This window comes from Coptis chinensis, chromosome 2 (genome assembly GCF_015680905.1).
Source record: "Coptis chinensis isolate HL-2020 chromosome 2, ASM1568090v1, whole genome shotgun sequence".
NCBI classification, from domain to species: domain Eukaryota; kingdom Viridiplantae; phylum Streptophyta; class Magnoliopsida; order Ranunculales; family Ranunculaceae; genus Coptis; species Coptis chinensis.
In genome coordinates, this window is record NC_141457.1 from 5378243 (window position 1) to 5399590 (window position 21348).

Here is a 21348-nt window from a genome sequence, read left to right on the forward strand (position 1 = left end):
TTCCTTATTTGGTGGGATTTTTCTTTCTCCTTTAAAATTGATCTTGTTAACTCCGTTTACTTGGTTTTATTTTGGTGTTAGTTAAGTTTTATTTTGGTGTTAGTTAAGTGGACAGATGTCACAATTAGTTTGTAAGGTGAGGAGGGCGGGGATTACACCCGGAGAGGATCTGGACTCTTGATTTTATATTAGAGATAATTGATAACATGAGAGAGAAACACTTGAGGAATTTTGACTTTCAACATGTCCGCTAACGGATTGTCATTAAGAGAATTCCTGCTCATCTATATGATTACCAAAGCTGAAAGTTACATACTAGTTCCCCTATATATGAAACATAAAATGTTACACAATTGGTCATTGAAAACATTTAGAACTCATTTACATCAACTTTAGCAATGCAAGATAACAAGAATTTGAAAGCAGATTGGAAAAAAGAGAAAGAACCACCAGCACACTTGTCCTTGGGATTAGATATCACCTTAATCTTCTGTTTCATTTCATGCCATTTCTTTTTTCTTTGAGAGACTATTTCTTCCTTCGAGAACCATTTCTTTGCTCTTTGAGGGACTGTTTCTTCCTTTGAGAAATTGTAGCTTCTAAGATACCTCTGCCTCAAAGCATATTTCTCATGGCAACTTGGTCTTCTTGGTGCAGTACATAAAGAAGAGCTGCACTTTTCATTAGAAGTAGTGCTCAAAAGTTTCAAAAACTCTGCATCTGATTCTGGCCAGCTATAGATCTTTCTGAAGCTTATGTTGATGGGAACTTGAGCATCTAAGCAACTTGCAATGCAGCTTGATTTCATTTTCCTATGATCTGTGCAAGTTTTAGAAGAAAAGAAATGGCACTCTAAAATCTTCTTAAATCCAGATTCTTAAGGAATGAAATAAAGCAAAAGATCCTCCTTTAATTTGAATGGGCTTAATTTCCTTACATGCTCTGCACGGGGTTCCATTTTGTTAATTGAACATTTTTAAATCTCATAAGAATCTCATTCATGAATATTTTATTAAAATCTTCTTGAATTCTGAAATCTTTATTTACTTAATCAATCAACACTCGTCGCAGTGATTGCACTAATATGGTTCGAGGCCTTGATCATTTTTTACTATCTTTCTGTATATGCACATTGAAAAGCTTTGAACTTATTTTCCTTGGACGTTATTTAGATTTCATGACGACCTTACATAGCCAAAATCTAAACACGACAAAATCAGCAATGTGAATGAACACTTTCATTGTCAAATTATTTAAGGCGAACTTTTGGCTCACAAGTCACAAGATGGCTAGATCCAGATCAATTGTATTGTGAGGGAGTAATATACACTTATAGTAACTATTAAGCACGCGTCAAGCACACCAAAATGATCTCACTTAGCCACACATTTAGGTCGCTGATGATCAGTTCATACAGGTCAAGCGACCTCATCAGCACTCCGAACGCTCTTCTCCAGAACGTCCGCGTCCAAAACGTCAAGCGTCCAGAACGATAAATCTAGCCAGCATCCCAACGGCTAGTAACGTGTGTTGCAGTTGGCATCATCAAGACCGGAACTTCAGCTGCGCACACCATTACTCCACCACAGGACGCTTTCATGGCTCATTAAATGCCATAAAGTCTAGAACTTGACCTGACGTGAGAGAGGAGGAGGCGGGACCACCTTTGCCTATATAAAGAAGAGGAGGAACTACGTCTGACTTGATTCAAGTCTCTCCCCAGCAGAGAGAACTTGATACGTAGGCAGTTCGTCCAAATGAACTCGATCATTTCAATCCATCAAACCCATTCTCCCTAAAGATTATCAACATCAGTAAGGTTAACCCAAAATAACATTTACATTGGCGACGTTTGTGGCTCGATTTCTTGAGTTCACAAACCTTCAAACAAAAAACCCTCGAACAAAATCTCAAGCCCACGAAGCATGGAAAGCCTCCAGGTTCAACTGAAAAGTATGGCCACCCAGATGGAAGCCATGAACGGTAGCATCACCCTTCTTCGGCAGGAGAACGCAGCACTAAAAACCCAGGTCGAGTCCTAAAGCCCGAATGGAATCACAGTTGAGAACGGAATTAACAAGGTTAACCAACAAATCAAGAGCCTCTCCCAGCGGATCGAACAAAGCACCGGCAAAAAGGACGCCACTCAGGTTGTTCAGAAGATGCTAAAGACGTATCGAGCGTCCCCCTTCACAACTGAGGTACTTAATAAACCCTCCCCACAAGATTCCATTCAGCCTTGGTTCGTAATGTACGATGGCAGCACGTGCCCTAGTCAGCATGTAGCTCACTGCATTCAGAGTCTAGCACTCTACAGTGCGCATGAGTTCGACCACTTACAGTGCCACTTGTTTCCAGCAAGCTTAAAAGATGGAGCTCTCGATTGGTTCTACTCGCTGGGACCAAACTCAATTGATAACCCGAAAAATTAACCCGACCGGTTCATACCCCCGATCGTCCCACAAAGGCGTAAGAAAGCCGATCTCAATTCACTATTCTAATTATCTCAGAAAAGTGACAAACCAATTCGTACCTTCTTGGGGCGTTTCAAGACAGAGCTACTATCTATGGAGAGCGGCCTCAAGGAGTCGTTCGCCATAGTGGCCTTCACAGCTTCACCAACGCGATCAGGAAGAACATCGACCGTCCGTGTAAGCTCATGAAAGGAACACGAAACAAACGGTTGGTTGAACTGTATGCACATGTAGAGAAGTACATCAAGCTTGCAGAAGGCCTAAAAAAAAAAGACTGAAGGACGTAGGAGAGGTCGCTGCGATCTCAGATATCGCTCCATCTTCTAAGAAACGACCCAGGCAACAGGGTCAACAGACCAGCACCCGAACCCAAACTAAAAGAGAGTTCCCTGTGCTTACAAGATCTCCAGGTTACATACTGGAGAAGATAAAAAAGCGGCCTATTACCGACTTGAGGTAAAATGGCTAGAAAACACACCAGGAAAGCCATACTGCACTTTCCATAGAGCAAAGTGCCATGAGACCAACGAATGCCGGGGGCTCAAGCACTACCTTCAAGACCTTATTGAGGGAGGGCATATCAAGCATTATACTAATATTACCGATGGCGACTTGCGCCACAAGCTCATGGCTGGCAGAGAGCGAAGCCGAACTCCACCACGCAACCACAACAGAGACCACTCCCATGCTTGAGGATGCTCAATGGACCGATCTCGTCATGAGCGCCGCCAACACTCATCTGATAGAGATAACAACAGAACGATCAATATGATCACCTTCCAGGATGACTCTGTTATGTCTGATCTTAGCGCTTTTCAGTGTTTTTAGAAATTTACTTACTACGTGCTAAAACTCAATATTTCCTTACTCACTGTTTTTTTTTAGAATGCCAATCTAGTTCGAGTAGGGATTTCGTTCCAACTTCTAAGACACGAATCTAAATGATCACAACTGAAATCTACACCTTGGAGAAGTAAGTGAGAAGGATTTGATAGATAGATTTTTTTTTACACAAGTTATCTAAAATTTGTAAGTTTGTTTTTAGTTAAATGGAAGAGAGAGAAAGATAAGGAAGGATTAATCCTACTCATGCAAAGCCTAGCTACAAGTCTTTTAGAAACAGGTCACTACCATCTCAAATCCCTAACATAATATACCTATCTCTAAACATATCATGCTAGCATGTGGAATTGAAATGATATTTCATCTCTGAAATATCATTCCAACTCCTAGTTCTACTTTACAACAGTTGATCTGATATTTGTCAATCTCTGTCATTTTGGGACAGGATGAAAAATAGAACCTATGTCACACCCCGAATTTCGATAAATCAGATAATAATAATTATATCCGACTCCTCGATATTCGAGATGTGACAACAACCTCACAACCCAATCTATATCATAAACCTAATGAATAATAACACATGCGGAAAACTAAACAATAAAATACTCCAAACAATCCACTCATCATTAAGAAAACTTGTGATAAAAAATTAAGTTACAAACTTCTTTACTTAAGAATTCGGAAAAATAAATTAAACATATGTCCCCAACAAATTCCACTACATCTCTGAGGAAAAATGAAACGACATCTTATTAAAAATAAAAGCTAACATCGATCACGAGCAGCACGCCACCTTCTCGAACATCAGCTAACCCTGTCCAGGCTGATCGACTATGTTCATATAAGAACACACCCGATTAGCAAACATGCAAATCGGGTCAACATTATAAATAATGTTGGTATGAGTAGCTTTAGAAAAACATTTAGAGATACTTAAAATTTCATTCTTTATATGGCAGGTAGTTCCTCCACCGAGGCGCCTTAGCTTAAGGTAGTTAGTTCCTTCATAAAGGCACCTTAGCTTCTAACTATGAGTAAATAACTTATGGCATCCTAGTACTTACCTTTATGCCTGCTCGATTGCAGAGTGGGTCCTCTCTGCAAGAATAATTAGTTTAACCCACTCTCCTGCAAAGCAATTTGTGATAATCATATCATAAATTGAAACTTAACTTGCTAACCACACCAAAGGGAAAAGTAACATATCAGTAACATTTATCAAGTGTCCCTAATAATACGTCGTCTCTATGTTTTACCTAGTTTTCCTGGCTACTACAATCGCTACCCAACGCCGAACATGTACATCCACATGCCTCCCCTTACATAATGAACCACTCCGTGCGTAACCACCCTGAGCGGGATGCCGCACACCAGGTAAATCCTCACACGGAAGCAATTATGTAAGTAATGCCCCTATTCGGCATAAAATATCGCGCGTCTCGTTCTATTTTGCGAACGGAATAATCAAGCCACTATTAAAATTTACGCTAGAAGGGCCATTCGGCTTTTCTTGAAACGCCGGAGGGCCAATCACATTACTTACTACGCCGAAGGCCATTCAGATTCACGAAACGCCGGAAGGGCCAAAACACATGAGTTGTGGTAGCTAGGTTCTAGGATTTTCGTTCACGTAATTTATTGGTGTATATATTTATGCATCTTAAAATTTTCTATCTTCGTGACAAAATTTACACAAGATCGGCGTCAAATCTATATTAGATCTCGACAAACAAGTTATACAAGAGTCACCCACATCCTATCATCGGATTGGTCCGGAAATTCAATCTATAACATTTTTAGAAAAAGTCAACAATCAATCGGGTCAACAAATAACCCAGCGGTCGACGGTCCTAACGGTGGTCATTCCACCCGGTCCTCACCCAAACCCATATTTAAAAAGAGTTCAAACCTTGGTCCTAAGCGACTAGCTAAACCGACCGGTTTAACCCCGCCCATAACCGATCCGCCCAACTAGAAATCTAAAACTAACTAGATCCCATGCAACTGATACAAATTTTTTTAGGACCAGCCCACATAAACCTTGTAAACCCGCCCAACGGAACTAATAGGGTCCGCCCAACTAATTAGTCCTAAGTCCAAAACTAAACAAATGACACGGAGCACTAGATCGCTCTCACGGTCATCCCGCCCAATTTCTGACCGCTCCTTCCAGCCACCCCCAAAAACCTTCACACACCACCCATCAATAACCCAGCGAAAATTATGTGGGTGAAAAACCCCACGACTTTAACTCACCAAGCAACCCCCGATTTCCAGTAAACAAATCACTTCCAAATTCTTAGATCCGACCGCCATTAGTGTTCTTGGAGCTTTTCCAACCCCCCACAAACTCCCCACTACCACCATACATCAAACACCAACCCACAATACCACAAAACAGTTCAAACATAGAAAATAAATGCAAAGAAACAAATTCCTCATTTTCACAGTAATGGCAGTAATGGCATTTTTTTTTCAGAGGAGGAGGTTAGGGGCTCGCGCCTCCCTTCACCACCACCTAATGGTGTTCCCAGTCCTACCAAATCTACAGAGTATAAAACAGGTACAGGAAGAACCATGGTTGAACAGAACAAAAAAAAACGGCATGAAAAGTAAATGAAACGTGGTCTGTGTCTGTGTCTAGATACGAGAAAAAATAACGAATAACCACTCACCTCCTGTGTTATCGGCAACAGAAAAATATCGAAGAAAAATGATAGAACCAATCCCACCTAGCTCGCGAAATCCGCGTTCTTCTCCGTTTTAGGCTTGTGTGTGTTGTTTGTGGTTTTTCCAGAAAACTAGTTTCTCCGGAGACAACCTATATTCTCCTTAACTTCCAAATTACTAAATATTCTTATATCCTAACTATGGAAATATTATTTCTATTAAAAGGATTATATATATGTTACTTAGGTTAATAACTTGTTTCCTTTTTATTTAAAGCTTTCCAAAAATTAAAGATAAATTACCCACATTCAAAATTCAAATACTAGTTTCATTTATTAACATTATTCGAAATTACTATTTGGTATTTCACACGCTAGCACGTTGACCAGAAAAATACAGTCAAATACAAAAATATTAAATATTGTTACGCAGATAATGTAAATATAAAATAGGGGTCTTACAACCTAAGTCTTTTAAGTAGTGATTCTGGAATCCTAAATTTGTAGCCTGATCCTCACATGAGCATCATTAACCCTCCCCTTGGGAGAGTTTTAGCTCATGATCCTAGGATTTAATTAAAACTACAAGTAAGATAAGTAAAAAGAGATAGAAAGAAGAAATGAATACAAAGCCAACTAATTACCTAAGGAAAACAAAAGTTTTTATTCAAAAACTAGAAGGTGTAGTCCTCCATTAACAAGTTACAAGTTTTTTTTCTTAAAACTAAAAACTAAAAGTAAAGACATGGAAGTAAATGAAAAGTAAAAGTCAAGGAAGTAAAAGCTAGCTAACTCCCAAAATTAGCCCCCCTTTACATAAGAGAGCCTTTTTCTCTTCTCCCACGTGAAACACTCTCCTCTCATTTATTTTTCACTTATCCACAACTAACCCCCATTTGACACCTTTTATTTTTTTAGATAATCATCACCTAAATCCAACCAACTCATTAACTTCATGCAAGGTGTCAAATTTGCACCTTTGTCTTGACTTGCATGATGACTCATCAAATCTTATGGACCCACCTAGTGGGTCCACGTGCAGTGTCCAGTGGTAGTCCGGTCTTTTGACATTTTTACAACTTCCCGCCTATGCGTAGAGTTCGTCGCACTGATCGTCAGAGCAGCTCACTCGTTGCATTCGGAGTCCTGGTTCAAGAGATATGAGCTTCGGAAGTTTGACGCTTCTATGCACGTAATCCCGTTTCTGACTGGATTCTGTATTGTTTGAGTTTTTGGGCTTTAGTCCGGATTTGTTGGGCTTCACATGGGCTTGATCGGAAGGCATGTGTATACTCCCTATTCCATGCTTAAATACTGGCTTTATCATAATTTTTACATTGGTCTGCAAAAAGCACGAAGATGCGATTATTTCATGATTATTAAGCACAAAATTGACCGAAATGTTATGTCTCTACGGGTTTTTATAATACAGTTTTGGGTGCTTATCACACCACTCCCAAACAGCACTTTGCTTGTCCTCAAGCAAAGAAGAGACATTAAAACAGATAAGTGGCCAAAACTGTACATTCTAAGCTAAGTCTCGTTTCGTAGAGTGCGGTTGCATTGACCATATGCAACAAGGCCTTAAACCACTAGGAATTCCCTAGTGGGCGAGTTATAGCCTCGTGAGAGTTTTCTAAAGAAGATACTCACAAACTTAATTCATTTATACTACAACGACTCAGTAACAAAAGCTTGTTTCCTAAATTAATCTCAGATATCTATACATCTCTTTAACGGGGAACGAGGATTAATTCTTTCGAAACTCAAGTTAATATGCATACAATAATTAAAACATCTACATATGAGCATGCATACAGTGAATTTACATTGAAATGCACAAGCAGGGCTGTTTCTGGATCCTTTGGAGAGCATACCTAAATGGGTTCTCACATGTATGTGTCGAAACACAAATTCGCTCATAATTTTCCCACTCAGGTTTCGTTAACTCCAGTGTGCAATGGGCACACTTTTCCTCACATACTCGATGACAGTTAGAGAAGCCGAGGTCAATCAATCACATCTACTACATTATCACACCATCCTACTCCTAATTGAGTTAAAGGTCTTTATTAGGTATTATGGGGCTTAGGTGATAGTGTAGAAAGAAATAGAAGTGGAAGATCAAAAATGATAAGTATGAGAGAATAAGGTTTTCAAGATATTTACACTCGAGAAATCCTTGTTTTCTTTTCCTGCTCCTACAAGAGTTTTCCTACCTTGCTCTTAAGCCTTTGTACTTATTTTTTTTTTTTTTTTTTTATTTTTTTTTTAAGTGAAAATTTTATTGATACTGATAAAGAATTTTACAAATAATTAGGACAAGCGTGCAACAAGTCTGCTTGCCAAGAAGTCCTTTCGAATAGCAAATCCTATTCTTCTAAAAACAAACTCGTTAGAACCAGCTGTCATAACATTACTGTCCATAACTTTCTGAAACATAATTCTATTTATTATTATTATTATTTATTTATTTATTATTATTTTTTTGAAACAGGTAACTAACTTTTATTTGGAACAAGTCTTCTTTTATTTTTCTACATTTCGTCCTATTTCTCATACTCATCACTTAGGTAAGTTCTTTTATTTGGGGTTAATAGATGGGTAAGGAATTTTTGGTGAAAGTGAAAGGTTTGATGAAAGGTTCAGTGGAGTGACTAGCGGTAAAATTTGTAACAGGTAATAATTTATAGCCATGTCGATCCAAAGAATGCTTAAATTCTTGCCTAGGCTTCGGATGGTGATAAAGTAAGTCGACGCGTGATTTTCTCTATTCGGAAAAACTAATCCTCTGTGTCATTACTCACAAATCACTCATATCGAGGCTTTTGGTTAGATTCTCACAGGATTGATAGTTTAAGTAGACTAACCGTGGGTTCCAGAAACTTACTGTCATGTACAATCAATGATACTCAGTGCATGAATACTCATGAAAAGATGTAAAAACTATTGCGTACGTATTATCTTAAGTTTCTTAAAAACGATTCGAATGCTAATGTGAGACTTCTAGATAATTTTCATTATTGAAAAAGAAACAAGACCTTGTCACTAATTACATTTACTAACAAGGAAATAGAAACTATATACAGACTACAAGTTGCCTAATAATTATTTTTATTTTTATTTTATTTTTTATTTTTTATTTTTTATTTTTTTTTCTGGATTAAATCACTCCCAAACAGAGTGATGATTAGTCTTCGAAATAGAAATAGATAAAGAAAGGAATTACCTGATAACCGTGAATAAAATTAGAGCTGGATTGTTGGAACAGAAAGTTGTGGTAACATAATATATTATACAAAAAAAAAAAAAACAAAGAAAAACAGTAGTACACTATATACAACTATATACAGTTAGATATATGTACAATTCCTTACTCAAGTTTACCATCCAGGATGTGGTGAAGGTATGACATCTTCTTTAGTGAAATGCATTTCCTTAGTATCGTGCCAAAAGATAACGTATTCCAAAATGGTGGCCCATTCTTGTTCACCAGATTCGTTCAAATGTTTCATCATCTTATCATCGTTTGGATAACAACGAACATGTCTCAAGTATCGTGTAGGACGTTTCCATTGCCTAAACCTTAATGAACGAATTATCTTGTTTGCTGGGCACATAGAATCTACTTTGACCAGTCATGAAAAAGTGAAAAGCTGTGGGAAATGTGTCTTCATAATTTGGCAAGCGATTCTGGTAAAAGTATATCTCGATCCAAAAAAAAGTACGAGCTCGTTTCAAATTGGAGATAACACAGTTTAAGATATCAAAGAATGTATGACCTCGAGCAAGCGCATTGAAGACTACACATGTAGCATCATTTACGGTAGAAAAATGCCAATCTCCCATGATGTTAAGAAGGACAAACAACATCACATTTCCCATGTTCATGGTCATGCTGGCTAAGGGAATGGTGATGTCTGGCCATCTGCCAAGTTTAGTTCCTTCATCTTTGATTCAAGACCGTCACCGTATGCTGCGCGAAAAGCAGGCCATGAAAAGGAACGAGTAGAGTTGTAATAAATGTATGGCCATGTTGTTGCCGGCTCGTGATGTGGAAGATCTAAAGTCAGGGCAAGTGTTGCCTCTGAAAAGACATGGTTTGTGCCACCAACTTTGATTGTGAATCCGTCTAAGAAAAAGCCATGAGCAGCGTTGAATGCTAGTGTATCTTCCATATTAGCATAAAAGTAGGCCGCCAAACTTGGAGAATAAGTTTGGTCAGGGCGAATAACAAGGGAAGACCACCCGATGTTAGTAATGCAATCACGGAAATGAAGTCCATAAGCATTGGAATCCATCATAGCCTAAAATGATTGCTCAGGGATGAGTTTCGGAGGTGTCCTGTTTGATGAAGATGCTATGTTCGATGAAGATGCCATGTTTGATGGAGTGGAGTGATGGGGAAAGATATGAGAAGAAATATGTCCAAGAAAATTTGACTGGATGGAGGAATGAGTATGCAAGAAGATAAAACCTCATGTAATCAAGTTTAAAAGAATACGTTAAAATTGTTATTATCAACATCATGCATCCCTTGACGTTCTTGGAAATCTATAAGACTTTTGATGATGATTTCCTAACGTGCCGTGTAGTTCCCTCATTCCTTGATGAAGAAATTGAATACCTTCCATGGGATTAAAAATGTTCTACATGACATTTTCATCAAAGAAATGTGCAGAGTTTGAGTTTTGGCTGTCCATTTCATCTGGCAGAGTATCTCGCATCCAAGAACCACCGGCACAGTCTTTGTGAAGTATAATAACAAATGCTCTTTGAAGAGGTATTTATGGAGAAACTGTTGGATAACCCCAACGCATCATAATTTTCGTGACTAAAGTAGGCAGAGGTGCTAACCTTTTTGTTCTTCTAGTGATTGCGTTCCAGAGGTGTTGGATTATACAAAAATCATCTCTTTGATTCTGCATAATCCAAAGTAGGTGTAGTTGAGGCTTGGTGACTCAGATTGGTGTGGCGTACCCACCACATTGTGTCCCAACCGGTGGAGCCTGTACTTCGTTGATTCTCTGTTTCAAAGAGTGTTGAAGAACAACGTGATTTTTATTTCCGACTTCGCCATGAGATACGGTGGCCCGTAGTAACTTTTTGATGGAATTAAATGGGGACTCTGAAAGATCGAACCCCGAGTCATTCATTGGAATTTGAAGTATGTCGGAGATAATTTCCTTAGTTAATTCAAATCATTGTCCATAGGCATGGAAACATAATTTTCCATTTTCAGGTCCGCTAAATTGGTAGAATATCAAGACCAAATCTCTGGAATAGGCTGCTTCTGCATGATATAGAAGAGGCATCCATCCTCGACGTACAATTTCTGTGTCATAAAAAGGAGAAAATCGGCCATCATCAAAAAAATTCAGGTAGTTCTTCTCGGGTACTATCTTTCTTGGTTGATCCATTTGGAAGGATAATTGATGGAATGATAGTGTAGAAACGGTGAAATGAGAATGGTTGAAAGGAAGAGATTTATAGCAAATATAGGATCTGGTACGAATCAGGATGCCAAGTGCATCTAGATCTCGACTTAATAGGTGAAAACACAAGTGAAACATGTGATGTTGGTATCCCTAATTATGTACAGCAACTATGGGTATCCATAGTATGTCTTTTCATGTCAGGTGTCCAAAAACAATTAATGAGGTCTTAAAATGATAGAAAATAGGGAAGAAAGTTTCACAAGGCAGTTAGACCTACACGTAATTTCAAAATTTATGATCATACCTCAATAATAGAAGATGGATAGAATAATTAAGCTGCGTGCGTGACAAGTGTTAGGCGTACCGTGTAGCGTGCGCAATCTTCTCTGAAAATAATAAGTTGAGTTTGATTTATTTTATTGCATTATTGATTTTTCTTATTTGTTATGGTTTTAATAACTATTTTATATTTATGATAAGGTAAAAATACAACTAATATACACAATTAATTAAATAGGATGCTCCTCCATTTAATACGTAACCCGTATAAATGGTTGAGAATTATTTAACACACCATAGTAATATACAAAGCGACAAAGGGAAAGAGATATTGAGGTTACATAGATCTAGATATTCTGGATGAAGTTATGCATGATCGACAGTAGAACAATGACAAATACTGTTATCATGAATACTGTGACAGCCCATTCACGTTGCTCCTTTTCCAATCGCTCGATCGGATCCATTGTTTTGAATGAAAAGATAATATGTGAAGATTAAGCTTTGGATAGTGAGAGAATGAGGGGTCATGAAGGGTGATGAGGAGTATCGGAATTTATAGGCAAAAATATGACCGTTTTGGATATCTGACTGTTGGTGGATATCTGACCGTTTGTGCCTTGTAATAATTACGATGGAGATAATATTTGGGTTTTGTGACCAGACACGTGATTTGGGTCGGTTCTAATTTTTGGTCCAAGCCCAAATGAATTCCGGAAATCTTATGTCCCAAAATTTCAAACGCAGAATTTCGATTCGTTTCAATTCCAAATTAAACGAATCGAATGCTAAAATGATCGGCATTAAAAATGCCATCCAATGGAATATGAAGAAGGCACCTTCAACCATATATATATACAAATGTACAAGTGCAGATGAACGTGGCAATGTACAATGGAAGATGTATGTGCCATTATACAAAAGAACGTGACAACAACACCAGACTACAAGAAGAAAATCATTACAAAATTATTAGAAACTGTCGTCATGTCTCTGGGCTTAAACCAATCCCAATGATGGTGGTTTAACCTTTATATTTTGGGGGCCTAGGATTCAGGACGGTACCATCCCTGACCAATGTGTAATGGTCTAATAATAATATTACCCTTAGTACATATAATATAGCCTCAAACCGCCCCAAACTGTCATCAAATAGAAAACTATTCGGGGTTGGCCTGGTGAAATCCATTGTCTGTGCGAACGTGGGACTATCCGATGTTGTTCATCACGATTCTCTTTGTGCACAATGCAAAGGTGAAAATAAAAGACACGAGTATATACATGTGGAGTCTTTTAACGTCAGATCCTCAAGACGAATGTGAGTCTTTTAACATCAGATCCTCAAGACGAATCCCAACCTGTGGGAGCAAGGGGACAACGACGAAGTTTATCCTACTGAGCTGGTGTCAGACAATAATATACCTTATACCGGCTCATATCAGATAGTAAATCAAGACCTGGACAGAAAGGTGTTTGACAATTCATACACCACCCCATCTTTTGCACACGTTGCTTTTGAGCAAAAGTACTACGACCATTACCTATTCGAGATGGGTGAAGTTTACACCAAATGATGAGCTGGAGTTCGCGAGGAAGAGAATAGAAAAGGGAAGATAAGGAAGGCTGGGAAATTTTTGGTACCCATTCTTTACCAGAAGGCACGTTTGCTCGATGAACAAAAGACATTTATACTCAGTTCTGAAATAGAGTTTTTGTGGACTAAGGTTCCGACGCTTGCAACCACACACTCTAGGAGATTTGAGAGAAGAAAATAGAAGAGGGCTCGGTGATAAGTGCTCAAAAAGTGCTATTTAACCCTCGATTATGCCTCTTGTTTAGCCATCTTAGTGGACTAATAGTGTTTATAAGTTGTGTTTTAAGATTCTACAGGTGAAAAAGAGAATTTTGTAGAATATTAGAGAAAATGGGGTAAAACAAAGTAATTCGGAGCATTAATGATCACATGGGAGGTCCGTGGACAATCATGGAGAAGGCCAAGGAATTGGAGCTATTAAATATGCGACTTGGACCTATTTTAAAGTCTATTTGGAAGCCCAAGGCCAAAGGATTCGTTGCTTGGACCAAAGCCCGCATAAAAGAGGATAGAAGGATAGAAGCGAAGAGAGAAAATCGGCTTACGCGTGCGGGATGCATGGATCGGCGGCCCAGACGATTTGATCGTCTGGGGGGACGATAGATCGAAAGCGCCCGGATGCATTGATTAAGTCCGGGGCGCATGGATAATGCGTCGGCGCATGAATCGATTAATAGCCAATTCAATTCTTCTCGTTTTGAAGACGAAGTCGGGACGAAAAGAAACCTATTTGTATTAGGAAACAAATGACGGTTTGGAATGCTTCTAGAACTCATTGTAACCCCTATAAATAGAGGACCTAAGTGCCTCATGCAATTCTCCAATTCACTTATATTCTTGTCTCCGAACTCGAAAGCGCAGAGAGATTAATAATAAAAGATCGGTTTTAACTAGTCGAGTCTTAATAAATTAGTCTTTCTAGTCTTATGTTCTTCAACTCTTCTTCTTCTCGTTCTTCGTGTTCTTCCTTCTATATGGAAGGCTAATCTTCTCCTTCAAAGGAGGGAGGAGATGAAGCCGATCTTAAGGTTTAATGATTCTTCCGGTTCATGGTGTTCTTGTCCAGGTTAGTTCTTTATGTTTGTAGTTATTAGTTCCATTGCCCACACCGGGGGATGGAAGTATAGAATAAGGTTTATGTTTTGCAATATTAATATCATGCTAGTGTTCTTTACTTTTCTTCTAGTAGTGTAATTCTTTAGAGTTAGGGAAGTATTCTTTGTGTTGCCTTAGAAGGGGGTCCTCAGGAGTGGTCAGTTAGGGAAGTATTCTTTGTGTTTGTCTTAAGTGGTGATTCATTGAATGGTCGCCCGAGCTTACATAAAAGAAAGAAGATATTAATAACATAAACATAAGAACAACCTTAAGTAGAGTTAATTGTTAACGATGTTTCATCCAAAGGGCATCGGCAGACTCGCTCGATTGCCTAATGTAGTCTACTTGTAAGAACAACCATGAAGCGAAGAAGGTCATAGATTAAAAGTATTGGTGGATTCTAATCTCTTGAATTCTCTCTTATAAATTCTCAATAGTTTAGTTAGTTTAGCTTAGTTTAGCATTAGAATCTACAATCTCTACAACATTAGTTTTAATCCCCTCAACCCCCTTCCGGTCCCGTTTCTTCACATAACATACACTTAAAAGTGGAACGATACCCTACTCATCCTTTACTTAGTGAGGGATAATTAGGTTTTGATATCGCTTCTCTTTTGTTCAACGATCATCATCTATCTACATCATCCATACACCATCTAAAACACACAAAAGAGGTTGGTCAAATGGTGCATTGCCGCTTTTAAGTTGTTTATGTTTAACGTTTTCTTTCAAGATTAGAATTTTGGATATTGAGGTAATTTTAGTAGCGATCATCAATCCTTTTAAGAAAGAAAGAAGCTTGAAGGACATCTCAAGACAAGATCTACCATCCGGGTTAGTCGAATCTTCATTCTTTTATTGCTTTCTTAGTATAGTTGCATCATAGTTTAGTTTTATTGCTTTCTAGTATAATTGCATTTAGGATCTTTTCAACAATTGAAGTTGTAAGCCAACACAAATGAAAAATCAAACTCTAGTGTTTCTTGTCGAATCTTGACAAACGGACTATCGTGCGGCAAATTGGTACTTAAGCAATCCAAGTGATTCACCATAACCCTAGAAGAGACTGACTTTTAGACAACGGCGAGATACTAGCTGCAAAGCCCAACCCAGTTGAAGAAAAGTAGTTTTACATTCTAGTATAATTTAGAATAGTTGCATAGTAGGATAGTTTTTTTGTTATTTTTGCATAGAATTTTCTAGTGTATGCCCCCGTCGTCCATATCATCGTCCGGTAACAACACAACAAATGGACAAGGTTTAACAACCGACTCACAAGAATACTAGGCGAGATTGATACAATGGCCGAAGCAATGATGGAGGTGTTTTGGACACCAATAATCCCGAAGCTATCCCACCCATGCAAGCCAACAGAGGAAGAAGCCGGCGACTTCTATTCGCCAATTATTGGAGACCCACCTGAAATATTGTTTTTCGAGAGACGAAGCTAATCAATTTGAACTTAGAGCATCAAGTAATCTCTATGCTTCCAAAGTTCAATGGTTCGCATTAATGTTGAAATTTTATGTTCACATGAACAAATTTCTATCGATCCTCCGAGAACTTTCAAGAACCGTAAACATCGGGGATGAGAGTATCAAGTTAATTCTTTTCCACTCTCACCGAAGGTAAAGCATCCGAATGGTTAACCGCGTACCGATCAATTCAATCAACAACTGGGAGAAGTTGAGAACAAAGTTTATGAACAAGTTCTACCCACCCCGTAAGACGGATGCCATCGCCAGCCATCGACAATTTCAAAGGGAAGCGACCGAAGAATATCATCAAAGCCTGGGGAGAAATTCAATAATCTGCTAGTCTCATGTCCACATCATGGTTATGATAAAAGAGCATTTTGGCTCATTTTTTTTTTTTCGAGGACTTTCTACTATGAACAAGCGGATGATCTGATCCCAATGCATCAAGGTAAGTTTACATCATTGGATGGAGAGGAAGCCTACAACTTTCTCGAGAATTTAGTTGAAGACACTCAACAATGGAGTACTAGCAGCGGGGACGTAGCTAGAGTGGAGGGTCTTAGAAGAAATTTGGCAACCAAATTCAAGAAGACCAAATCAAGCAATGCTATCAATTATGGCAAGCCTATCAACGGGACTTGAAAATCTGAACAAGAAGTTTGATCGGTTCTCCATGAATCCTCCAAAACCAAACAATTTCCAAGCTAAACCCTCACCCATCCAAGCCTTGTTATACCATTTGTGAGCTATGTTCGATGAAGGCCACACCCATTGAAGAGTGTTCAGATTATCCGGATACTAATGCGAGAGGCATGTAGTATCAACTCTTTAGGAAGAAATAACAGTTCAATCGGGGACAAAATTATTGGAAACCACAAAATACAAATCGAGGAATTTTCCTCCGTGATTCCAAAATCATCCAAATCGGTTCGAATAACCGAGATCGGTTCAAAACCGCCAAAGAACCATACGTAAATCAACGGTCATACGGAACCAAAGAATACCAAGCCAACACAAACAGAGAAGTTAGTACGGATCTTATGAGTGGATATATTGCCCTACGCCTCGGTCGAAAGCAAAGCGGTTATCCCACATATGGAAGAAGCTATCACCACCATTGTCAATGAAATAAACGGACAAATCAAAGTACCCGAAGTTGGAGAATAACTTTAGTGTCATTCAAGGCCGATAGGGCAAATCGCCGCCTTGAGAAAAGATCAAAAGGAGCATTACCAAGCCGGTAGAGCCAACTCGAAAGGAAGAGAGGTGTCTTGCGGTGGATAACCCGAGATTGCTTTCGACCGAATGCCCAAGTTAATTTCGTCACCACTCGAGGAGGTCGCAAGAAAGTTGATAACAAGATTGTCTATGAACCGGGGAAAAGATTACGTGGAGTCTAAGGTAACTTATGTCCCCACCATCCTACCCAGTTCTAACATTCCGGATATATCTAGTGTTGTGCGGCAACTTCCGTCAAGAAACCTGTTGCAAAAAAGAAGTTGAAGGAACTACTATGGAAGTAAGTAAGAAGAAGCCATCACGAGTGACTCCACTGTCACTCCACTAATTGTTACCAAGCCAACCCGTTCGAAAAGAAGAGAACCGATTTTGAAGAATCCAAAGACCGTTTTCTTCGAAATTAGTGAATACCGAGAAAAGATGACCGGTCAAAGGAGATTTTGCGATGTATTTCAGATTTCTGATTAATATCCCATTTCGACCGCCATCAAGCAAGTTCCCTCGTATGCCAAGTTCCGAAAGATCTAGTAAAGAAGAAGACCAACATTCGAAAGAAGCTTTTATCGCCAAAGATGTTCATCATTACCTACGATCTATCGGTTGGAAACCGAAAGATCCGGAAGTCCAACTGTTACATGCGTAATGGAGATTCTTTGGAGGAACAAGCTTTACTAGATTTGGGTGCGGTGTGAATCTTCTACCATATTTCGCCTACGAGAAGTTGGGCTTGAAGGATCTAAAACCGATTGATGTTACTTTACAGTTGGCAGATAGATCAGTGAAGATACCTAGAGGACTCATTGAAGACGTCATAGTCAAGATCGAAGACTTCAATTATCCGGTTGATTTCATAGTACTAGACATAGAACCTACATCTGGTAGGCGGATACCAATCATTCTAGGCACCATTCTTGGCCACCGCGCAAATGCACTCATCAACCGTCGAAGCGGTAATATGGCGTTATCCTTTGGTAATATGAGAGTCGAAACCAATATTTTCCATACGTTACAAAGAACCACGGGAGGTGTGTCCGTGAACGAGGTTTGTATGATTGAATCGTTAGCATGTGATTATAAGACTCATTTATATCCTGGCGATGAAGTGTTGAAAGCTTCGGACGGACTTCAGTTGTGAGGAACTTAGTGTTGAGGCAATGCCTAATGGACCATATATAGAGTTTAAGAAGGAGCCGCCTAAGCTAGAATTGAAGCCTTTGCCGCCTACACTCAAGTATGTTTTCTTGGGAGATTTGGGAACCTACCCAAGAGTCATTGCATCGATTTGATCTGCTGGAGCAAGAATCGAGGTTAGTAGCACTTTTAAAGGAACACAAGTCGGCTATAGGTTAGACAATTGATGATATCAAGGGGATCACCTATGATAGTTCAACATAGGATTCATCCGGAAGAGGATTCCAAGACTTCTAAGCAAACGACGAGGAGGCTTAATCCGAAAATGAAGGAAGTAGTTAGAGAAGAGGTCGCCAAACTCCTTGGCCGGCATTATCTACCCTATTTTGATAGTCAATGGGTTAGTCCGGTTCAAGTTGTGCCAAAGAAGTCCGGAACCACGGTGATCGAGAACGAGAACAATGAGTTGATTCCAACCGAGATTCGACCGGATGGAGAGTTTGCATCGACATGTGGAAGTTGAATAGCGATCGAGGAAAGATCATTTTCCATTGCCTTTCATCAATCGATATTTGAAAGATTATTTGGACAAGCTTCCTACCGCTTTCTTGATGGTTATTTTCGGGACTTTCGGATCCATATTCACCCCGAGGACCAAGAAAAGACATTCACATGTCCTTTTTGAGGATTGTTCGCATAATCTCTCCTTAGTCCTTAAACGTTGTTCGCGATACCAACTTAGTTTCGGCTGGGAAAAGTGTCACTTCATGGTAAAGGAAGGGATATCTTTGGAAGGAATTCTAGTAGATCGAGCTTAAAATGTCTACAGGAAGTAAGCATGTTGTCGAAAAGATCGGTTTTGAGATGGAAACCTAAGTATTCCCCACTGTTAGTTTATGGGATTTACTCCCCGTTAACCTTCAAAGGAAGATTATTTGTATGGCTCGTGTAGGGTTCGGTAAAAGTCCATTTGCACATAAGAGGAGAGCGCGTAAGCTAGGTTCTTTGTAAGAATTGCCATTCAAACTTGTCCGGGGTGACCATTAAGAGAAAATTGTTGGTACAAGGTATACTTTTGTCAATCACATGCTGAGAGAGATCAGAAGAATTCCTACAAAGTGGAACCGAGTGGGTGGGAGTACTAGTCTTGAGGATCTGACTATAAAGGACTCAAAAGTCTTGAGGATCTGACTTTAAAAGACTCACATTATGTCTTGAGGATATGACTTTAAAATACTCACATTACGTCTTGGGGATCTGACGTAAAAAGACCTAAAAATTTGTTTCTTGAACTAATTCTGATATTCGGCATCAATGGTAATATCCTACCTTTTTCTCATCCATTTCATTTACTTCTTTATACATTGAGGTCAATGCATGCATAAGTAGGGGAGGGTATACTTGAGAAATGAATTTGAAAATTAGTTTTCAAAACAAAAATATTTTGTTTCTATATCATTAGCATGAGAAAAATGAATTTTAGTGATGAGTCCGGGATATAGATTCTATCTTCGCTTAGTGTTGAGTTTGATAGATAGTCGATATTATTGATTTCATTACCGCTTAGACTATTTATTATGCTCGGACATAGTTCTTATTGATAGAATTCTTTATCAAGGCACCACCATACTACTTTGGTGGGTTTTTTGTGTACTTTTGCTAGAAGAGAGATTTAAACCCCTAGTAAAACTGAAAGTAGAATTTTTTAGACTTAGCGAGTGAGACTTGAGCTTTATACTCATTTTTTGGAGAGTTCTTCTGAAAAATCCGAAGTCTTAGTGACTCATCATCTTCGGTTCTTCTTTATGTCGTTGTAATATAGTCTCATTATTCTTTAATTTGGTTAATCACTTAAGTGACATCAACTGGGGAGATAGCCATTAGGTCTTGTAGTCTATTCAAAGCAGAGTATCATCCGATAAGTCAAGTAGTGAACCCATTCGGCCTTTATCCCACCTAGTAGGACCATCATGTTAAACCCTTTTTGAGCCTTACAATAAGCCATTTTCTTTCATAAACCCCCTACCATTCACCTTCACCCAACTCCGCAAAGTATAGCCAAAATCTTTTATCGGCCCATACCCATATGTTTTCGAGAATACGAGGGGCACAAGGAGGAAGAAAGACCAAAAAAGGAAGATTACAAGGAAATACCGGAGATACAATGAATCCCATCATTTCATTTCAAAGTGAAAGAAGCTAGTGGAAAACAAGCATATCCAAGACTAATCAAGGATATACCACCGAAGTTAAAAAAAAAAAAAAAAAAAAAAAAAAAAAAAAAAAAAGTTGAGCAGAATGGATGGAAAAGCTAAGATAAAGAATTTTCTCTGCAATACAGAATTTGAAGAAATCTTCCAATCTTTTGAGAAAGAAGCAAAACCCTTAGTGTTTTTCAGAAACAACCTTAGAATCCTTTTTTACCTTTCCTTCATAAACCAATACCCAAGCCAAGTTACAACCCATGACTTATCATTACAGTATGGTACGAAGTCTAGAATAGGTGAGAGGATGCTAAAGTGAAGGACCCGACACTTCATATGTGATTGACATTCTTTCCATGAGACTAATTTTATTCAAGAAGTCCGCTTTTTTCAAGGTAGTATGTGGGATGTTCAGATATGCATTATTCTTTTCCCCACATACATGAGGTAAAATAGTAGACCATCTCCTCGAGAGATTCTTTTCTCGGAGAGTATGACCGGTGAGGATTGAAAGTCGAGATTATCTACCTATGGTAAACTAGGGATTCCGTTTCTTGGATAGGAGAGTATAGGAGATTGACTAAGTACACACATAAGCCTTGATTGAGAATTTTGTCAATTTTACTATCTCCCATCATAATCTATGAGTCTTTGCAGAAATGTAGTTAGCAATGGAGATCGTCTATTGGGGTAAGCACTAAGTAGGTAAGGAATTTCTCTCGAAAAAAACTATCATTCTTGAACATGCTATTAATTGATTTTGTGGGTATATCACCGAAAACCCTTACGAGACTATAACTCGTCCTTTTGGGGAATTTAAAGGTTTAAAGCCTTGTTGCAGATATGGTAAAATGCAATCGCGATGCCCGCAAAAAATGAGTTAGGATTTTATTTTTGTTAT

General features: G+C 38.8%; 1 protein-coding gene across 2 annotated transcripts in view; it reads right to left on the reverse strand.

Annotated features, from left to right (window-relative positions):
* Positions 1-229: 229 nt before the first annotated feature.
* LOC147514511 (putative RNA helicase SDE3) overlaps positions 230-21348 on the reverse strand; it is a 41979-nt gene continuing 20860 nt past the window's right edge. Inside the window, exon 7 of one of the 2 annotated variants that reach the window (XM_086583545.1) lies at positions 230-819. In XM_086583545.1, coding sequence (XP_086439671.1) covers positions 805-819 — 15 coding nt within the window. In that variant the 3' untranslated portion in view covers positions 230-804. Of the gene's footprint in view, positions 820-3969; positions 4152-21348 lie in introns of those variants that run through there. The other variant, XR_015208398.1, reaches the window with a different exon arrangement.